We start from the raw sequence: 19,366 nt of genomic DNA, 5'->3' as shown, positions 1-19,366 counted from the left end.
GTGAAACAGGAGTTGTTTATTTGAAAATGGACGTTGATTTTCTCCCGATCACAGCCCGACCTTATTAACTTGCAAATCGGGCTTAAAATCCTGTAGTGTGAACTGGGCACAAGGATATAACAGCACAGGGCTTCAAGCATACTTTTCTTTTTAGGGACACTTGTATTAAGAAGAATAAGTTACCGAGTGCAATCCAATTCAAAAATTCGTATTGAGATTAATGTTTTAAATATAAAATTTTGAATATAGAAATATTAAATTATTTAAATAACTGAAAAGATACTTTAAAAATAAAAATAAAACCTCCAGTAGGTGGCGGCATATCACTGATTTTATCAAGAAATCATTCATTCAGTTGATTTGTTTGAATGGTTGATTGATTGAGTGACTGTCTTTATGAATGGGTAATTGAATCATTGGCTCACTAGATTAGTTTAAAAACACATGTTCATTCATTAATGAAATACGCTCTATTTGCTTGGAGATGCACAGCAGCTCAGCTGTGACTTTGTTTGAAACTATTTTCGTTGATGAAATAGAGCGAAATCAGGCAATAGTGTTGTAGTCAGACAATGTGAGCCACTTAATATGAACTTCTTGTTTATTGAACTGTTGTATTAAAAATGTCACATTTGCAAACTCCCTTAATCAATGAAGCCCTCTAAAATGGTTATTTTATAATCATAAGTTATTGTGTTTTTATTTTGTTTTTATTAGTTTGTGAATTTGTGAGCTTGCTCAGCTTAACTCAGCACTGAACAAAACTTTGGTGTTTTGAGCAGTGAGTGCATTCTGATTAATATTTAGATCAAGGAATCAACAGATATGTCTGTGATACATTACTCAATGCTGCAAAAAAGTTTTGTTTGTGATTTTTTAATCTATGCTGGAGCATTGAAAAATATGCTGATCGGGTCAGTTGCACTTGTGCTCCTAAAAAATTTTTCGTAGTCACACACAGTAGTTTTCAGTAGCAAATGTGACTGAAATGGTCGCACTGTAGAGGCCTGCAGCAGCAGGTATATGTTCTCCCACTTAAGACATAACCAATTGTGTTTACTTTCCAAGATGTTCATTTTGACATTTTGTGTGTATTTGACATTTAAAGCTCAATAAATGACAAAGAACTCATGAACTCAATTTAGTACTTGCATGTTAAAATGATAATGATCATTCCGTGACGATGCTACACTGCAACATCATGTGAGCTTAATCGTGTTAAAGAAAATAATCCAAAATCTCAACTGATAAATGTCTGTCAGTTTACTGTATCTACCAATATATTGCCCAAACCTATTTCAGAGACATTTTTTTTTTACTTGGCTGTTGTTTTAACACTTCACATATGTCTGATACATGCATAGATCAACAACTAAATGATAATACGTATGGACCCCCCAAAAATTTAATTGATTTATCAGTTGAGCACTTGAGTAGACAAAATTACTAACATAAAACGTAAAGGGTCAGTATTTTACAGCTGACATGATGTGGACAGACTGGTGGAGGAGGTAGTTGTCCTCCCTGAAATAATAAACAGCCCTGTTTGAAGAGATCACCACAGGCATCTGTAAAAGCAAAAAGCAGCAACATGTCTTTTGGGAAATTCTGTGTTTGCAGTTAGTAAGTGCTGGACTGGGGCCCATCCCACTTCAAACCCCCCAATTCCCACAATCCAACAGTTAGAAGTTGTGAGTTGGAAACGAGCCGTGTCTGTAGTCAGCTGTGTCAAGACCTGCTGGTGTGATATTTTTTTTATCCTACCTGCCCTTCTAATGAGAGAATTCCCTATCTGAGTGGGTGGCAAGCAGTAGCAGAAAAATATTTTCTGTCCCTCCACTACTTCCTCATTTCTCTCTAACTCTCTCTCTGTTTGTGGGAGCTCTTTATATAGACTATCTATTATACTCTCTTGGTCCTCTATCTATTCTGTACTTTTTTTCCCTCATGCACCTGACTGGAGAGTTGCTTTCTCCTGATCAGGGCTGCTGTAGTAATTGGCTGTCCCCTCAGCTCGGCTCAGCACAGCACATCTTCCAATATAACAGGCTACAGTTTCAGCCTGCCTTGCACTTTAGGATCTGACTACTAAATTGTTGTTCACAGGTAGGGAGACGGAATTGTATGTTAATGTCCACATTGTCACCGCTGTTTAGGCAAGAAAATAAAGGAAACAAGATGGCATTAGAGGCTGGAGTTGCACAGCAGGATGTGCCGTTTACATCTATGGGATCAAAGCGGGGAGGAGAGTCATTATGGCTGAGTCCCAGCAGACATAGTCGTGGCTTGAGCTGGGTTGTAAAACCTGTCTTCATCCTCTGATGCTGTCTTGTTGGTTTGCAAGACAGTCCATGCTACTTCTTTCTATGTCTAAAGGGTGATCCAGCTACAGGGTAAAGCTAGTCTAAGTGGAGGTTTGTCACCTTCTTTACATTTTTTGTTTGTTTTGTTTAACAGGTATATTGAATAATAAATATTAGCCATGTAAAGTTAGCTAACTGTTATGGCAAAATCATATGCTTGAACCTGAGGTCATACACACCTATTTAAATGCTGTAATATCCAATACTTTCAGCTGCCATTTATAAACTTTTAGCAAGTCAGCCTTTACAAGTTCAAATGCTTTGTCTGGTGGATCTGTTTACACCAAAGTCCTTTCAGCACAGGCTATGTTTTAAATTTGATTTTTTTTTTGTGGCATAAATGTGAATATGGTTGTAATTTAAAGGTGCTGTATGTAAGTTTTTGACTCTACTAAAGCATAAAAATACCATAATATGTTTGCAGATATTTAAGAAACATGCTTAGTTAAAGGGTTCATATGATGTTGCTAAAAAATAACATTATTTTTTGTATTTGGTGTAATGAAATGTTTATGCGGTATAAGGTTCAAAAAACACATTATTTTCCACATACTGTACATTATTGTTTCTCCTCTATGCCCTGCCTTTCTGAAATGCGTCGTTTTTTACAAAGCTCATCGGTCTGAAAAGCGAGGTGTGCTCTGATTGGCCAGTTATCCAGTGCTTTGTGATTGGCCGAATACCTCAAGCGAGTGACGGAAATGTTACACCCCTTACTATACTGTGATACGTGTCCCAGTCAGAACACCAGCGCGACAAGACAAAAACAATAAAACCCTTTACAAATGAGCCATTTGTTGCATCCAGTGGGGACATAATTATGGGTTATAATGACTTATACTGTGTTTTTACAGAAGCGCCAGCATTGTAGTCTTCTCTCCCAGGATCAGGAAACAGTCCTCCATGTCTGTTGTTGTTTTGGTTTGTGAAACCCTCCCACTGCCAGTTTATCCAATTGTATTTCGGCACCCCGGGTTGCCAGTTGGCGGAAAAAACAGTGTATTTCATTTCATTCATTGTCAAGTGTGCTCGTTCTTGTTGATGTCATCAATTTGGCAACCTGCCTGTGCCTCTGAGGAGGAGGGGCTGGGTGAAAAAAACCCTCTCCAATATTTAGAATTTGGACTGCAATACCTAGTTCAACCACTTGGTGTCAATCCTACATACAGCACCTTTAAAAGAAAGAATTAGTTTCATTTTATTGGAATGCTCCCATAATTTAATATGTAAAGTATACTTTTAATCCACAAATTAAAGCACTTTGTGTATGTTTATTTTACAAATTAAGACATGTTTTTCTTAAAAGCAGAAAATGATATTGGATGAAGTTGGCTGCAGATACTGTCAGATCTAGAGTCAGCTTATCAGTTAAGGTTTGGGATTTTAGGATTGGATACTGATGTTAAATTAGCAGTCATAGAAAATGTTATCATTAAGTTGTTTCGAATTTAATGTCTAAATTCATATATGCACACAAAATGGCTAAGCTTTCATCTGTCTTCTGCTTTGCCAGTGTGTATGCTCACAGTCATAAAAGCCCCTTTACTCTTTATGTTTTTTTTGTCGTTTGTTCTCTGGCGCACTCTACAATTTTATTTTTATTTTTTATGATGCTGGAGCTCATTCCCAGTCCCTGAACAGCAGTAATGTCAGATAAGGGTGTGTGTTGACACTGATAGACTGCTCTTTATTAAAGCAGCCAGCGTTATAACTTTAGTGAATTAGCATTCTGCTCTGTTCTCTGTCTGCTTTTAAATGCGGAGCAATGAGCCCTCATTTCAATGCCATTCATTTTATTTGGTGAAAAAGGAGCATAGCCCAAACATCTCAAGAGGTCTTTCAAATTGTGCTCTGGGAGGAGTTAGAAGGGATTTTATTAGTATGAGGGTTTTTTAATTAACAACCAGTCATCTAATCGGTGCAGTGAATGTTTTTCACTCTCCTGGATGTGTACTTATATTCAGCACAAGTCAGTTTCATACCTGTCTTCAAGTCACTAATAGCATTTAACACTGATAAATGTCTGCTTTTAAGTCACAGCGAATACGGTGGACAGCTTATTTGAGCTTTTTTACCAATTATCGCCCCTCACACTGTTTCATAATCATAATGTTCCATTTCATTATTCTCAAAACAGATAGTAACTCACTGAACTAACTGGCCTATGTGGGTACTCATATCAGTGTGCAATAATGGCTCTAGAACAGGAGCTCTGGGCTTGGCTAGTTAGTATGGACCATAGACTTCAGATGACATACTTCTGGGGTCCTATGCCAGTTGAGCAACCACTAATAAGATGAATGAGAATGTTTACCTTTATTTAGGGTTTATAGACTTCCTTGCTCTGGAGTGAATGATGTCATCACTGGGCGTGTCAAAGGTAATGTGTTTGTTGGCTCTGATGGGTATTAGGCCTTGGGTATGTGCTGAATATGTGTGTGGTCTGAAATGATTTCAAAAGGGCAGATATTAGAGTCATGGCCAGTTTGAAAGGGCTCCGCCCACGCTGTCTGATCTGTATCTAAGGTTGTCTGGAAATGACCAAGGCCTGTCACCACCCTCTCGTCTTTGTAATCTTTCATCAAAATATAATAAGCATTCAGGTTTGGCTCTATTCTGCTTTGAAACGGCCACTTTTCAAGACCCAAGCAATTCCTAAAATCAAGCGTCGTCACTCTCAGAAAAAATAGAGCAAAAGCTATTGTTGTGGTGGTACCCTTTAAAAGGTACTAATATGCACCATTTATGTACAATGCAGGTACTAATATCCCTTTTTTAAGTTCTAATATAACTATTTAAAGGGTGCTGCACTAGTGGCAGCTTTTGTACCTTTTCTCTGAGAGAAATTTTTAAATTTTGTATTCTGTTATGCTTAAAAATTTTACATTATAGACATAAAATGGCTAGTGAGTGCCATTTCTTGTTGACTTTAAATTGTTCTTCATGGTTATATTCATATTTGTATTTTACAGAATAGCCATTTGCCAGTTAAAAAGCCTACGGCTTTATTTTAAAATTATTGGGCCATTATGTTTTTGATTTTACCTTTGTTTTCACTTTTGACACCGGTCGCAACACAGATAAATAATTTTTGTCTGTATGTGGGAAGGCGGCTCATCATTTGGTGCTCTATGCCATTGTTAATTGAGTAAGTCAAATGATTCCAGATACCAGTTTCAGCTTTCTACTGTAAAATTCATTTACTCTTGTACAATCCCTCCAATCAGTGTATGCCACATTCAGCACATACTCCAATATCCAGAGTTATCTCCATGCCCCAAACGAAAGAGCACAGACAGTTATACTGTTGTTTCACTGCCTTATCAGGTAGCTGTAAACTCTTTGTTAGGACCTTGCTCCAGGCTGGGGTTACTTCTCAGTGAGCTGTTTTTCCATTCTCTCTCCCTTCCACCTTTTCTCATTCTTTAAAAATTTCACATTCATCCTTTAAGTTGATATTCTCCAATATTGTCTTTTAAAACTTTAGACATTTAAACATCTGAGCAAATTAAAAATAGAGGTGTAATAGAAGAACGGACTGGCAGGGTGACTTTGCCTTTAAGAAGCACTGGGTACATGGGGGTTTGCTATTTGAAGTGTACATCTTTGATTTCTGGTCAGCTTGTGCTTGAGACACAGGTCTTTGTTTTATATTCACAAACAGAAGTCTGAGCTTTCGTGGGGTTCTCAGACAAATTGAAAAGGATTCAGGTAACAAGAAGCGCATACTTGAGAATCACATTCCTTGAATAAATTATAAGACTTTGTTGAGCACAATCACTGTAAGACATTTTCAAAGGTGGCATAGCTAGACAGGAAGGACAACTAAAAGTCAGTCCCTCTAAATTGAAACACACTATTCTCTGAAATTCTTGAGAATGCTTGTATTTATTATAAAATAAATAATAAAATATATAAAAATAGAAATTAAGCAATCAGATTGTCATATAATAATGGATAAACTATTACATACACAATTTTAAATAACCAATTACCACCAATTAGCAATTCTTTATAGAGATAAAAGGGTAAGATAATAAAATTATTTTGCAAAGCAATATTTTAAGTCTCCGTATTTATTTAATTGGTTAGTAGCTGTGTAATGAGTGGGAAAATATACAGTCAGTCAGTCATTATCCATTCAGGGTGATACAAGAGACCTCCACTTGTTGTCAGGGGCTTGATCACCCTGTCAGAGTTTGCTTTGAGATAAAGACTGGCTTAATGTATATTATCCCTCACTCAGTTAAGGGATGACTCTTATATTTCACCTCTTCTCATCACACCACCCTACAATTATAATGTGAATTATGGCATGTAAAGCAAAACTCTGTTCTGGCTTTGCAGACAGTGATAAGTGATGTTTTTGTACAATTTTCATTGAATGAAAATATTATTTTGGGTGTAGAAGACAAAAAGAAAGAAAACTAGAGATCTGTAACATGATAATGTCATTTAAGGCCATATTTCTCAGTACAAACAGATAACAAAATCCTATTCTTTGACATAAACGGATGTCTGCAATATCAGAGCTGATTGTATGACAACTGGGGAATAATGAAAGATTCACAACTGGACCAGTTTAGCTGATGCCACTGTCGTTTGAGAGAAGCAAATATCTTTCTCGCTGATGTGGAGAAAGAAGCCCTCATATTAATTGTCCGAGAGTGTAGCACAAACCGTTAGACCTTGAGATGCGTAATTGGCTGTAGGATATGTCTTGATTTTTCATCAGTGTGGCAGCAGAAAGCATGGTGACATATAAGCGCATTAGCTTAGAGACAGAGGAAATCAAACTGATTTGCAGGCATGCTCATAACCACATTTACAGGATTTGGTATAGCATCTCAATCGCAAATGATAGATGATTGTTTGTCACAATTACAGCCTTAGGAAAATAGTGGGGGCGTTTTTGACAGTGACTCAGGCATATTATGTCACATTTTTGACTCCCTGTTAGGATGTTTGTTATGGATTAGACATCCCGCCATTGTGCTAGTGTTGAAATGTAGGTTGAGCTCATAAACAAATGACTTTTTAAAATAATCATAACGTTAATATAAATATCTTAGAAAATTAAACATAGATGTCTTATGCATGTTTGTTTGCTTCACAGTAGACAGTTCTTTGAAATGTATTTTAATGGTTTTATTTGGATGTTTATATGGATATATATATATATATATATATATATATATATATATATATATATATATATATATATATATATATATATGTATACACACACACAAGATTATTAAAAATATTATTTTACCCCCAAAAGTCTTGCAGATTGCATATATTCACTTTATTCAGGCATAATCATTCTGGTCCAAAGCTTTTTTTCTCTCCTTTAATCCATTCATCCTTACTCCTGCAGGGGTTTTACTGGAATTGAATGTGAATGTCATGTTGGTGTAGGTGACAGAGAATGTATAATCAGCAGTTGGTTGTAACAAGCTGATTATAATTGGAGTCAATTTACAGTTGTAGACAATATCATTGTAATTTAAAAATTCTGCACTGAAAGTGAACTTTCATTTAACAATGAAAGTTAAATGGCAGTGATTTGACTGGCCTGCCAAGCCCCAAGGAATGGGAATGAGAGACAGACAGGGTAAGAATGGAAGAAAGCCTGATATATATACCTGCCTTAATTGCCCCTGAACAAATTGTATTCCCTTTTTCTTTTATCTTTAGCCAGCATTTGCACTTTTTACTGTTCTTTCGAGCAGTCAGGATCAGGGTGCTGTGTACTTTATTGGGTAGTTAAAGTCTTAATAAAGCTAAGCGTCAGTTCCCCTTAAGCCCATGGGAGTGAACATCCACTACTGAAACAGCTGAATTCTGATGATTCTCATCACAATTTGTCACTATTTCTTTTTCCATTTTTTTTCTCATAGCATGCTTGGCTCATTAGTTCACGTTTTTTACCTTCATTCTGCAAGTTGCTCATTAGTCGCTCTTTGCAGTCAGAATAATTGGCGGCCATTAATTTATGATCCTTGTTATGTGCTCTGTATGAAGAATGTAGAAGAACTGCAAAGGATAATCTAAAATGAAATCATATACTGGTTATGTATTCATACACTGAGCCCTATATATTAGCATGCTTACATCAATCCATCATGGGTAGTGATTAATGACATAAACATCTTACTGCCTCTTACTTTAATTCTTTCATGCAATTTTTTTGTTGTTGTTGTTGTTGTTGTTTTGCAGATGAACATGGACATTTGAAAATATACCTGCCCAAAAAGCTGCTTGAATGTCTACCAAAATGCTCCACGTTGCCAAAAGAGAGACACAGGTGGAACACCAATGAGGTAAGGTCACCTCTCTCCGCCATCTGCTGCTGTCTTTTTTTAACTCCTGCTGACTTTATAGAGATAAAACCTTGTTTATTTTAAGCAGTGAAATGGACACAATGTGTTAATAGAAACCTCTCCAGGGATTCTGCAGTCAGTTCAGATATTAACAGCAACTGTGTGATTGCCTTATTTTTGTGGCAGGAGGAAGTTGCCTATTTTCCGTGCTGTGCTTGCAAAGGATTTTCACTCACTGGACATGGATTGAGTGTTTTAGGAAACAGCAGGTTCATAAAGCTTTCTGTATATACAAAGCTCTCATTTTTACATTTATGCAAATATAAATTTGCAATAGTTTATGATCTGCTCGTAAAACATTTATGTTCTGGTATTCAATATTTTAGCTCATATTCTGTTGCTTTTTTTGGTGGTGAATTGCACAGCAGTTTGTAAGTTAATGTATATAATTTTTGGCCATCTGTTCCAGCATCACTTTTATCCACAGATGTTTATAGACAGGATGTGATTATTTATGTATTTATTGATTGATTTATTTTTAACATGTGTGATGAAAGTAATCCTGCCCATAGTCATTACAGTGCTAAATCAGAGAAGAATATGAAGGCTCTGTTTTCTTCAACCGTCTCTTCATCTCAGTCTTCCTTCACTATGTCTGTAGTTGTGGAAAGCTTATTGGCGACAAATGGAACATTCCTTGAAACTCCTTGAAAGTTTTTCCTGGGGTCAGAACACTGTGTGATTTTATATTAACAATTCAAGGAAACAAAAATATATTAGGATTAGAATAATGCAAGTTGTTTCGTTCGGCTCCGTTGTTTATTGACTTTCAGTAGACTCTGACATGCTATTTCAGACCCCTCTGTGCCACTGCAGAGCAGCCTTGCTATCTAACATAGCCATATACCTAATAATCTACATATGAAAATGTGTTTTAAGTATGTTTATCACAGCCTGGAGGCTTTTCAGGCACAATGTATCAAACAAATAAGAAAAGATAACAAGCCTCTTAGATTTTAGTATTAAAAATGAAAATTTAAAATGTTTTTATTTGTATGACTGTGGGAGGAAAAATCAAAGACTGTTTGCTCCAGCTGTCCTTGACCTATAGGCCAGCTGTTTTAAATTAGTTCATTTCTTTTCAGTGCAGCTACTTTATCATTTAATGGAAATGAGATGGTGACTTGCTTGATTTTCACATTTTATTTGTTGTTCCTGTTCAGTCTATCGTGTGGCGCTGCTCCCTCCGTGTGGATGCTGCGGGGAGATTGAATCTAAACATTGTTTCACTGCCGTAAGCTAGAGGGATTTTAAATGACTGAGTTTCTCTAAAGAGATTCATAAACTCATAGCTCAGTGAAGGAGATGCAGTTTTATTACAATTGATCCCATCGAAGCACGCATGGCTTTCACACATTAAGTGACAGGCGTCATCAGAGAACAGGAGACAATAGAACCTTGTGTGTGCATGTCAAGCTTTTTGGGTATTTTCTTTTTTTTTTCTCAAATTAATGACATCCTCTTGTGCAGGCTGGTAAAGAGAGCGTAGAGGAGTGCTTTGGTTTCGGTTTGGTTTTTAGTGAGCCTGCCTGCTTCACTCAATATCAAAACGCCTGCCATAGCCACATACATAACTCGCATGTCACCTTTACATCAATTTCAGCCCAGCCAAAAGTCCCCAGTGACAAATCACTGACGCAGCCCTCTTAAAGGGATATTTATGAATTGAATACACTGCTTTATCCCTCTGCGTATTTTTTATGGAGTGACAAGTGGCTTTTTTGAAAGGAAAGAGGTGTGGATATGAATGACAATGGTGAAATAGACATTGAAAGCACCAGCAGTTGAATGTTTGTGTCTTGTCAGATTTAGCTCTGAATGTTTTCCCTCTGTGCTTCTAGTAACCAAAGACTTGTTTTGTTGAATAGTTTGTTTTTGAAGTGCAAATACGGCATTGTGGGATATGGTTGATTGTTTGGCTTTATTTCCATGTAATAAGATGCAATATCCTGAGAAAAAAGTTAGATTTCTGAACGATGTATGTGCACTTGTCATTCAAAGGTTGTCAGTTTATATTAGGCATTAAGTGTTTGTACATTGTGGTCTGGTTTGAAATGATACAAGTGAACTAGAATATTGGCTGCCTTTCTAGTTGAAGCTGATGGTTTAATGCATTTGACCTGTGGTGTTGTGCTTGCAGTCAAAAATGAATTAATGTGTTTAAAATTGATGTCTGCTCTTAATGTGGAATGATGTCATCTTTGTCCTAGTATGTTACGAAAGAAAGAAATCAAGAACTTCCAGAAGGAAACAAAATAAAAAATTAAAATCAGTTATAAAATAACAAACCTAGATACTGTATTCCTCAATCTGCATAAAAATGCTTGGAAAATGCAATCTCTAAACTCAAAACAAATCTGCAATAATGAAATAATATAATAACATTACCTGCATTTTATTGACTTCTAGGCTATATGTTACAAAGATTTCTCCAAAGATAATTATTGTAATGATATTATGGTATTTCTTCAACTGCAGGCACTTTTTTTGTCTTTTATTTTTTTATATGCCTTTACTTTTTGCTACTTCTAAATCTTTATGCAAATATTTTATTTTATTTTTATTTATCCTTGTCCCAGACTTACTATATTTTAAAAGGTTAAATTGATCATCTAAATCTTCTCCTTGTATGATCTATGCAAATAGTGTGTAACATGTATAAAGTGTTTTTTAAGAGTTCACAGGGTTAAAAATGGCCATAGCTGAAGACACACCTATTTATGCTGATGCTAAATGTCCAGTGTAGAATAAGTTATAAAGAACACATTTCTGCTTCAGTGTCGCTAAAGGGATTTGTTCTTTGGAGTGTCTTCAGCTTGTTTATTTTCATATAAAAATACGGAATGCAGTTCCATCAAACATCATTCAATGTAAATTGTGATAATCGTAATTAATAATCGCAATAACAATTTCAAGGGAATACTCGACAATTATGATTTTTGTCATAATCGTGCAGCCCTAACTGAACGTGGAAGTTTGAATGTTGAATGGAGGATAACAGTCAGCCGCAGCTGAGAGAAGAATTTATGTGAACTTGTATTAAACAACTTTAATATTCATCTGTACCAGACATTAAACTATGGAAAAGCATCAGAAGACTTGGAGTATTGTGCAGAAAAATTGTTATGGTGCTTTATAATGTTTTTGTGCCTTTCGTGGGGCTTAATAATGACACATAATAGTATACGCACAATATCACATTTGGATCGGTCTCATCTGACCGATATCGGCTCCGGCAGAAAATGGCAGTATCGGAGCCGATAGTGCATCCCTAATCTTAAGCATGCAGAATAACATACAGTTAGTATGCTGCTTTGAGTGATTATGTAATTGTGGCTTCCGTAATCTTAATCGCGATTAGAAATTCGATTAATTGTGCAGCCCTAACTTTGGGCCATATTTATATCTGTCGTCTTTCCTTGTGTGCATTCATAAGGAGAATGTGGATTGGATTAAATTTCAAGCATTTGCTGGAAAATTAGATTAACCAGTCTGCCCAAAATGAGGTAGATAGCAAGAGGACAAGGTGAGGATGTAGGTGGTTTAAAAGAGGTGATGTGCACAAAGGCACCGATCTGCTTTTAAACTGTCAGAATGAGATTTGAAGAAAATATGGGCAAAGGATTGACAATTTATTTAACTGTAGCAACCACAGCACCACAGTCTTTATAACAGAGAAAATAGGCTTAACAATAAAAGCACAACAGATAACAGAGTTTGAGGCAAACACAAAAACTAATTAGAAAGGGGATCTATGAGATCTGACAATGCCTTCTATGAACAGGAATCAAAAGAACAGGTTTATTTAGGCGAGATACTGTGCAGAGAGATATGTGAAAAGTTAATACCTAAAGAACTCTGTTAGTCACATTTGACTTTGCTGACATAAATTAATCCACATATGGGCAATATTATTATTTTAAATGTTAATGATATACAGTGGCTTTTAAGGCAACTATTTCATAGAAACCTCCTCCTCAGGTTTTTTTCATTTGGTTTTATCTTCCTTTCAGCACATGATTTCTAGTCTTCTACTAGTCCTACCATATATGGAGGACAGTAACCTTTGATTTCCAAACTCTGGTTTTCAGAATGATTTCTCTCACCATAGCTAAATTTTGGAGCACACGCTCCATCCTGTTTGGCGTAGTCCTTCTCATGGTGAAATGACACATATGTTAAGTTGGCTTGAGAACCAGTGAGGAACAAGTAAGGAATGATGACTTATGTCAATCTTCTAAGATAGTTTCTCATCAAAAAAAAAAAAAAACATGTGGAAAGTATTAGCAGCACTATCAGAAGACCAAAAAAAAAGTGCTGGCCCCTGGAAGGGACCCTCTTGGAAAGGGAAACAGGCAGAAAAAGAGGGGGTTAGGTTGTTTTGAAACTTGGCTTTTATTGGTGGCAGCCACTTAAGACCTGTGAACCTTCTCTCGGCTCTGAACCGAAGTCCAACTGTGGGATGAGAGCGCCTCAGCTCAGTCGCTCTAAGGACTTCTACACATTTAATGCCCTGTCATCAGGACTAATTCTCTCCGCCCAGCACTGCCGTGGCACAGTGCCTGCGTGCATTATGCTGCTGCTCCTGCTGGAGTGCCATCGTGGATGCACATGGCACTGGAGCAGCCCAGGAAGATTTGTGGGCAGAGAGAACAGAATCTTCCGGTTACAGTCACGTCTGGCAGCAACGTCCAGGGAGAGGGTTCAGATTACACAGGATGTGGTGGGGCTGGAAAAAAGAGAGGTTTGGCTCACTGGGCCAGAAATGACTGCATTTCCCCCACCAAATCAGACATAATATGAAACCCCTCGTGAGAGTCGATGCACCTGCTGAAGAAGGCCATTTACAGATTAAATACTGATCAGAGCAATCTTCTGTTTTTGATTACAATGCATTGAGAGCCTCCCAGTGCACAATTGTCCTGAAGGTTACAACAGAGTGGTTAAATTCACACGAAATGCTTGTTAGGTACATTAGTTTCAGCATTCCTCATTTAGAATAGGGAGTATCATCATGTCGTTGTGATGTGAATGTTGATTTGCCTTGCTTTTGTAGAGCTTTGTGTTCACCTTTATGTTACGTGACTGTCTGATCTATTTTTTTCCCCCTTTGCTTTAAGAAAAGTAGCAATAGAGGTGATGTCACTTTTAAGAAGTCAGCCTCACATTTTGTTACGTTACCTAATTTTGATTATTTTAGCACCTCTGCTGGGGTCGAACACTAAAGGGAGCATCTTTCCTTTTATCTCCGTCTCCAATCTGAATCTTTCACGACCCATCCCTCCTGTGGAATCTGCGTCACGTCTGTTCAATAACAGTTTCAGGTCATGGCTTCAATTATATCGACATCACTTTGGTGCACCTTTGAAAATATAATGACTGTTTTTTGAGCAAAGACTGAACAAATAATAAAAGAGCTGTGTATGAACAAAAGGAAACCTCTGCATAACCTTTGTGTTACTTGTTTGTAGTAGTGATTTGTAATATGAGGCTGTGGTTAATTATTCCGCAATTATTCAACAACAGCTGTCTAAATATGCAGTAGTTACAGATACAGTGGAATTATATCACTGATATTGTCCATAAATCTTGTGCATTTCTATAATTGAAGTACATTTCAAAGTTCATATCCACGTAGGCAGTTGTTTGTTTGTGTTTAGCACTATCACAGAGTAACACAATTTTTCAGTAGCACAGTGAGCGGGGTACTGCATTTTTTATGTGGCTGTCATATTGACTTCCAGTGTCATCAAATGCAGCCACTCATTTTTTTTCTTGCTCTTCTTGTTTTTCTTGTAGAAAGTAAATATTTTCTTTTTGTCAGTAGAGGCTGGTTCATATTGCTCTTATTATGGTTGCCAAAGTGTCTGATCCCAGGCTAAAATCTGGTTTGGCAGAGATCTGTTCCAGCACTAGATGGCTAGCATGCTGATGTATTGGCCTGTCTGTGCCTTTCAGAGTGCAGACTGCTTGTTATTTGGACTGGTAACCTCCACTTCTTCTCCGCAAGCTCCTTTCAGTGCCTCTATCCCTGAGGGCCTCTCTATCCCCCACCCAGACAAGCCTGAGCTCATTAGAACATTTCCCTGGATTAAAATCTTCCTTTATAGATTACAACAGTTAAGATGTTTGAACAGTTCTTGTCACAGAGACAGGCATTTTACTTTTAACGATTTGTTTGGCTTATTACCACAGTTTGATGATTTTGGAAGATTTTTTTTTTTTTTTGTTACCGTTTGATCAAACCTCACCTGTGATTGAATGTTTTTCTTCTTTTGATGTTGTAAATGGGACGATCCTCTCAACTGTGTCTAATTAAAATTACCCCGTATGAATTGCAAGTGTTTATTGAGAAGTTCATTAGCCTCTCTGGGGCAATCAGTGGAAATTAAAGGTCATGTTTGCTTGTTTGTTTTTGGTAAGAGAAATGCTTTAACATTTTTATGAACAGGTGTCCAAAGCATGACTTGAATTTGAAATGTAGTGCTCAGGGGCTTCTTTGGTTGAGCTGCTGATGTCTTCTTAAATATTGGATTTGAGATTAAGGTCCAAATGCCACCTCCTTCTTTTGGGGAGCTGTATTTGCATAACTAGCTGCTTTTCATTTGCACACCAAAACAAATTCCTGTTATTTGTTTATTGATATGGATAGATAGATTTATTTCTCTTTATTTCCTGTTGAATATTTTATAATGTTAGGATTGCTGCCAATATCTCATTTAGACCATTATGGTTTTGAAAACTACTTTCCTCTTGAATGTGAGGAACAGCCAAGTAATAAATATGCTGTTGAAGATCGCAAAATATTGTGCAGTGCCTGGTGGTGGTTTTTGAATGTAATAACCACACAAACATCATAAGTGGACCTCAGTCAACAGTATAAAACAATTTTAAAAGCCAGTTCATGACCCCTTTAATGTGCCACTTGTCACATCTTTTATATAATTATTTTTGTTCACTATGTTAGTCTATCTGTATAACTTATTTTGTTTTTTCAATAATTATCAGTTCATTTATTACCTGTTATAATACAAGGTTAACTATTTATTGAACATTGTTGTCATAAACCCTACACCTTTCCCCGTAGTTAATTTACCCTAAATCAATTGTAAAAACTATTGCATTTGCATGATGCTGATTGAGTACATCTTTAACTGTTGTAAAACTGATATTTTGTTTCAGGGATGTGATTTTCACATGGGTCGTCCATGTGATTCGCGTAGATCTGTTTTTAAGCTATAACCTAATAAACTTAAAAAAGAAACATCATGGACGGAATGGTCCTGAGAGCGCTGCATGAGCTCGCGGCACCATCTGCAGAACAGTTAAAGCGTTCAAATGAATCAAAGCGCCAAACGCGAGCAGAATCAGCACTGAAATGTGTTACTCGACCCGGTGACATTTTATGAATAGCGGTGAGAATTTGAGATTGGTAGTGCTGTCATACAACTCATAACGGTTGTGCTGTAATTATATAATAGGCTGTAGTGTGACAGTACTGTTTTTGGTTTCGATTCACTTAGTGCTGCACTTGGTTTGAGACGCTTTAATTTGCATTTGGGAATGGAACATTTGTCATTAGAAACGTTTTTAAATCTGTTGTTGTTTACAACAAAGTTTTAGTGTCACATAATCCTTCAGAAATCATTCTAATATGCTGATTTGCTGCTCAAGAAACATTTCTGATTATTATCAATGTTAGAAACAGTTTTGCTGCTTAATATTTTTGTGAAAACAATGATACCACTCAAACATTTTTTATAAGATTTAAAAAAGAGAAATTAATAATTGTATTCATCATGCATGAAAGTGACAAAAAGTGAGTGAAGACATTTAAAATGATGTTTATTTAATAAATGCATTAACAAATTTAATTAATTTATTTGATAAATGCTGTTCATTAAACTTTGTTTATCAAAAAATCCTGAAAATTAAAGTGCATCATCATTTCCACACATTATATGAAGCTGCAAAATTGTTTTCAACATTGATAATAATCAGAAATGTTTCTTGAGAGTCAAATAAATTGTAATGATTTCTAAAAGATCATGTGATACTAAAAACTGGAGTAGTGATTAAGAAAATTCAGCTTTGCATTACAGGAATAACATTACATTTTATAATATATTAAAATCGATTTTTGTATTTGTAATAATATTTCAACATTTTTTTTTTGATCAAATAAATTCAGCCTTGATGAGCAGAAGATAGTTATTTCAAAATCATTAATAATTGTAATTTTTCCAAACTTTTGGCAGGTATTTTATTAATAATAACAATTCTATATACTTTACTATAATATATTATAGTACTTTATTATAATATATTATTATATTGTTGTCATGATTATTAAATACTGCTTTTTATTTGTTTACAGGACAGTATGTATTTTTACAATATAAGATATATAATTTAATGTGCTAAAATATATATTTTTAATAATGAGTGCTGGGGGTATGACTTGTGGGAATGATTTGGGGCGTTGTCAGACTTTCCTTCTTTTTTGTCTCTAGCTGATCACATGCCTATTGTTTCCATATGGAAACTTGTTATTTGATACATTTGGAAAAATCCAACTGCATTTATTAGTAAAGTTGAAATTATAATTGGCATGTGTGGCTGGAAATTAGGTTTACCATCATTTTGTTTCTGTAACCATGGTGGCATGCAGTAGGAGGGAAGTTCTGTAACCTGGGCCGAGCTGCCTTTGTTTGTAATGAGAACCTACCTGTGGGTCATTCTGGGGTCTTGAATGCTACAAGGACTTTGCAGTTTTCTCCTGGCTCTGAGGCAGGGGTCTCCAGCACACTCTGATGACGGGTGCCTGCTCAAAATTGCCTTACCTCTATTGTTGCACATACAGGTCACTTCACCTCCTATAGGAACTTCTAAATTGAACCCAGCTTGCGCTTTAATTTTTTATTGCACGCCACCCCACCTCCTTCGTTCTTTTTTCTCCTCTCCTCCCCTCCAATTCCTCTTATCTTCTACCTTTTTTTTTTTTTTTTTTTTTTGGATATGAGGCTAGGACCAAGAACGCTGTTATATTGAGCTTATTTGCATGCTTGTCTCAGTGCATTGTTGTGCAGCTAATATTTACAAGAGTTTGAAAGTAAATGCCATTGTGTTCTCAGCTCTCTGGATCAAATGGCAGGGGAACTAAGGTGCACACAGAAGCCTGATGTATTATTCCATTTCATGGAGTCTGCCAGCCTAGCACACATACCCCGGTAATCCATACCCCTGCCGCTCACCCCCACTTGAAATAAATAGGATTGGTATCTGTCTCCCTGACTCTCAGAGATGCAGTGATTGATGGATCTTGTACAGGATTAATTATTGAAGCTAGTGGTTTCCTCTCACAGACATGACTAAACAACACTGCCAAGAGCTGCCTGGAAGATGGGCGTACACATCAAAACCACCCTTAATTTTTGAATACAGTATCACTGGGAGAACCTAATTACATATTGTTTAAAATTTAATGCATGATGTTATTTGGTTGCTCTTATTTACTTCTCAGAGTTCAGAGGTTGAAGCAAAAATGTGTACTTTTGATGCTCTTGTGAAATTGTTTGTGAAGGACCATTATTGTTCTTTTTTTCTTTCTTTCTTTTTGTCTGTTTTGACCTCGTAGAGCTGCAGTGTATCAAGGCTAACTCAGCTTTCTTAGTGTCCTGGTTCTTATGTCCCTCAGGTTTGGTCACATGCATTATTTTGTGTTTCATCCTGGTCAGCCACTGTGTGTAAGGTAGTACAACACTTTTTTTTAACCAGTGAAAATGACCCCATCTGCCTATCCCAGTAGGGCCTGTCTTTATTTAGTTATTTCACAGAAATCCCTTCACGTCCACACTAGAAGTAGTACCATGAGAGGAACTGTGCTCCATCAGTATGGAAAAAGAGGATGCCAACTGCAGAGGTGATTCACAGAGACTTCGATAGACTCCCACATCATGGCACTTTTCGCTCCGATCAGTGGGTGGGAAGTTCTAGCTTAATCAGTGGAAGGGCACGCAAGCTCTTCCGCTTCACAGGATCCCTCCTCTTTTTCCCTTTCTTGTTATGTGCTGGGCTTTGATCTTTAAAGGTCCTTGAGAACGAAGAGCCAGCAGGCTGGGACTCTCTTCGTTTGGATTCCTGCCCATCTGCAGCTCCATCTAACGGACATCCCTGGACACAGCAGGCCTTCTTGTCTTTTTCGCTCTCTTTCGCTCTTCTTTTCTGCACTTTCTCTCCGCACATTTGCTTTAGCCCATCATTATCCTGATTTCCTTTCTTCCAATGCACTCATTTGTTTTGATGTATTTGCATTTATCTATCCTTTTTGTGTCGTCGCAGGTAATCATTTTTACAAATTCATAGTGGCACTTTGCGCTGACAAATGCACTTCTCCCCTGTTGGCAAAATCCCTCTCCTAAAGTCGTGACAACAGGTCGCAAGCATTATTGCTTAACCCATTTAATCCGAAAAAAAAGGTTTTAATTTATAAAGCTCTAAAAACCTTGCTGAGTGATGTTTTAGTGCATTTCCTGCAAATATGGAAAAATAAACGTCTCAATTAAATATGTGCAGTGTCACATGGTTAGTGCAAACTGTCACATGACCAGATCAGTT

The 19,366-nt window shown here is 36.7% G+C and overlaps 1 protein-coding gene across 10 annotated transcripts in view; it reads left to right on the top strand.

Moving 5' to 3' along the window:
- LOC109088860 (calmodulin-binding transcription activator 1-like) overlaps positions 1–19,366 on the top strand; it is a 342,437-nt gene that overhangs the window by 18,100 nt on the left and 304,971 nt on the right. For all 10 annotated transcript variants that reach the window (XM_042713383.1, XM_042713382.1, XM_042713385.1 and 7 more), the window contains one exon: positions 8,586–8,689. In XM_042713383.1, coding sequence (XP_042569317.1) covers positions 8,586–8,689 — 104 coding nt within the window. The remainder of the gene's footprint in view (positions 1–8,585; positions 8,690–19,366) is intronic.

This window comes from Cyprinus carpio, chromosome A23 (assembly GCF_018340385.1).
Source record: "Cyprinus carpio isolate SPL01 chromosome A23, ASM1834038v1, whole genome shotgun sequence".
NCBI classification, from domain to species: domain Eukaryota; kingdom Metazoa; phylum Chordata; class Actinopteri; order Cypriniformes; family Cyprinidae; genus Cyprinus; species Cyprinus carpio.
This window is presented reverse-complemented; position numbering and strand designations above follow the sequence as displayed.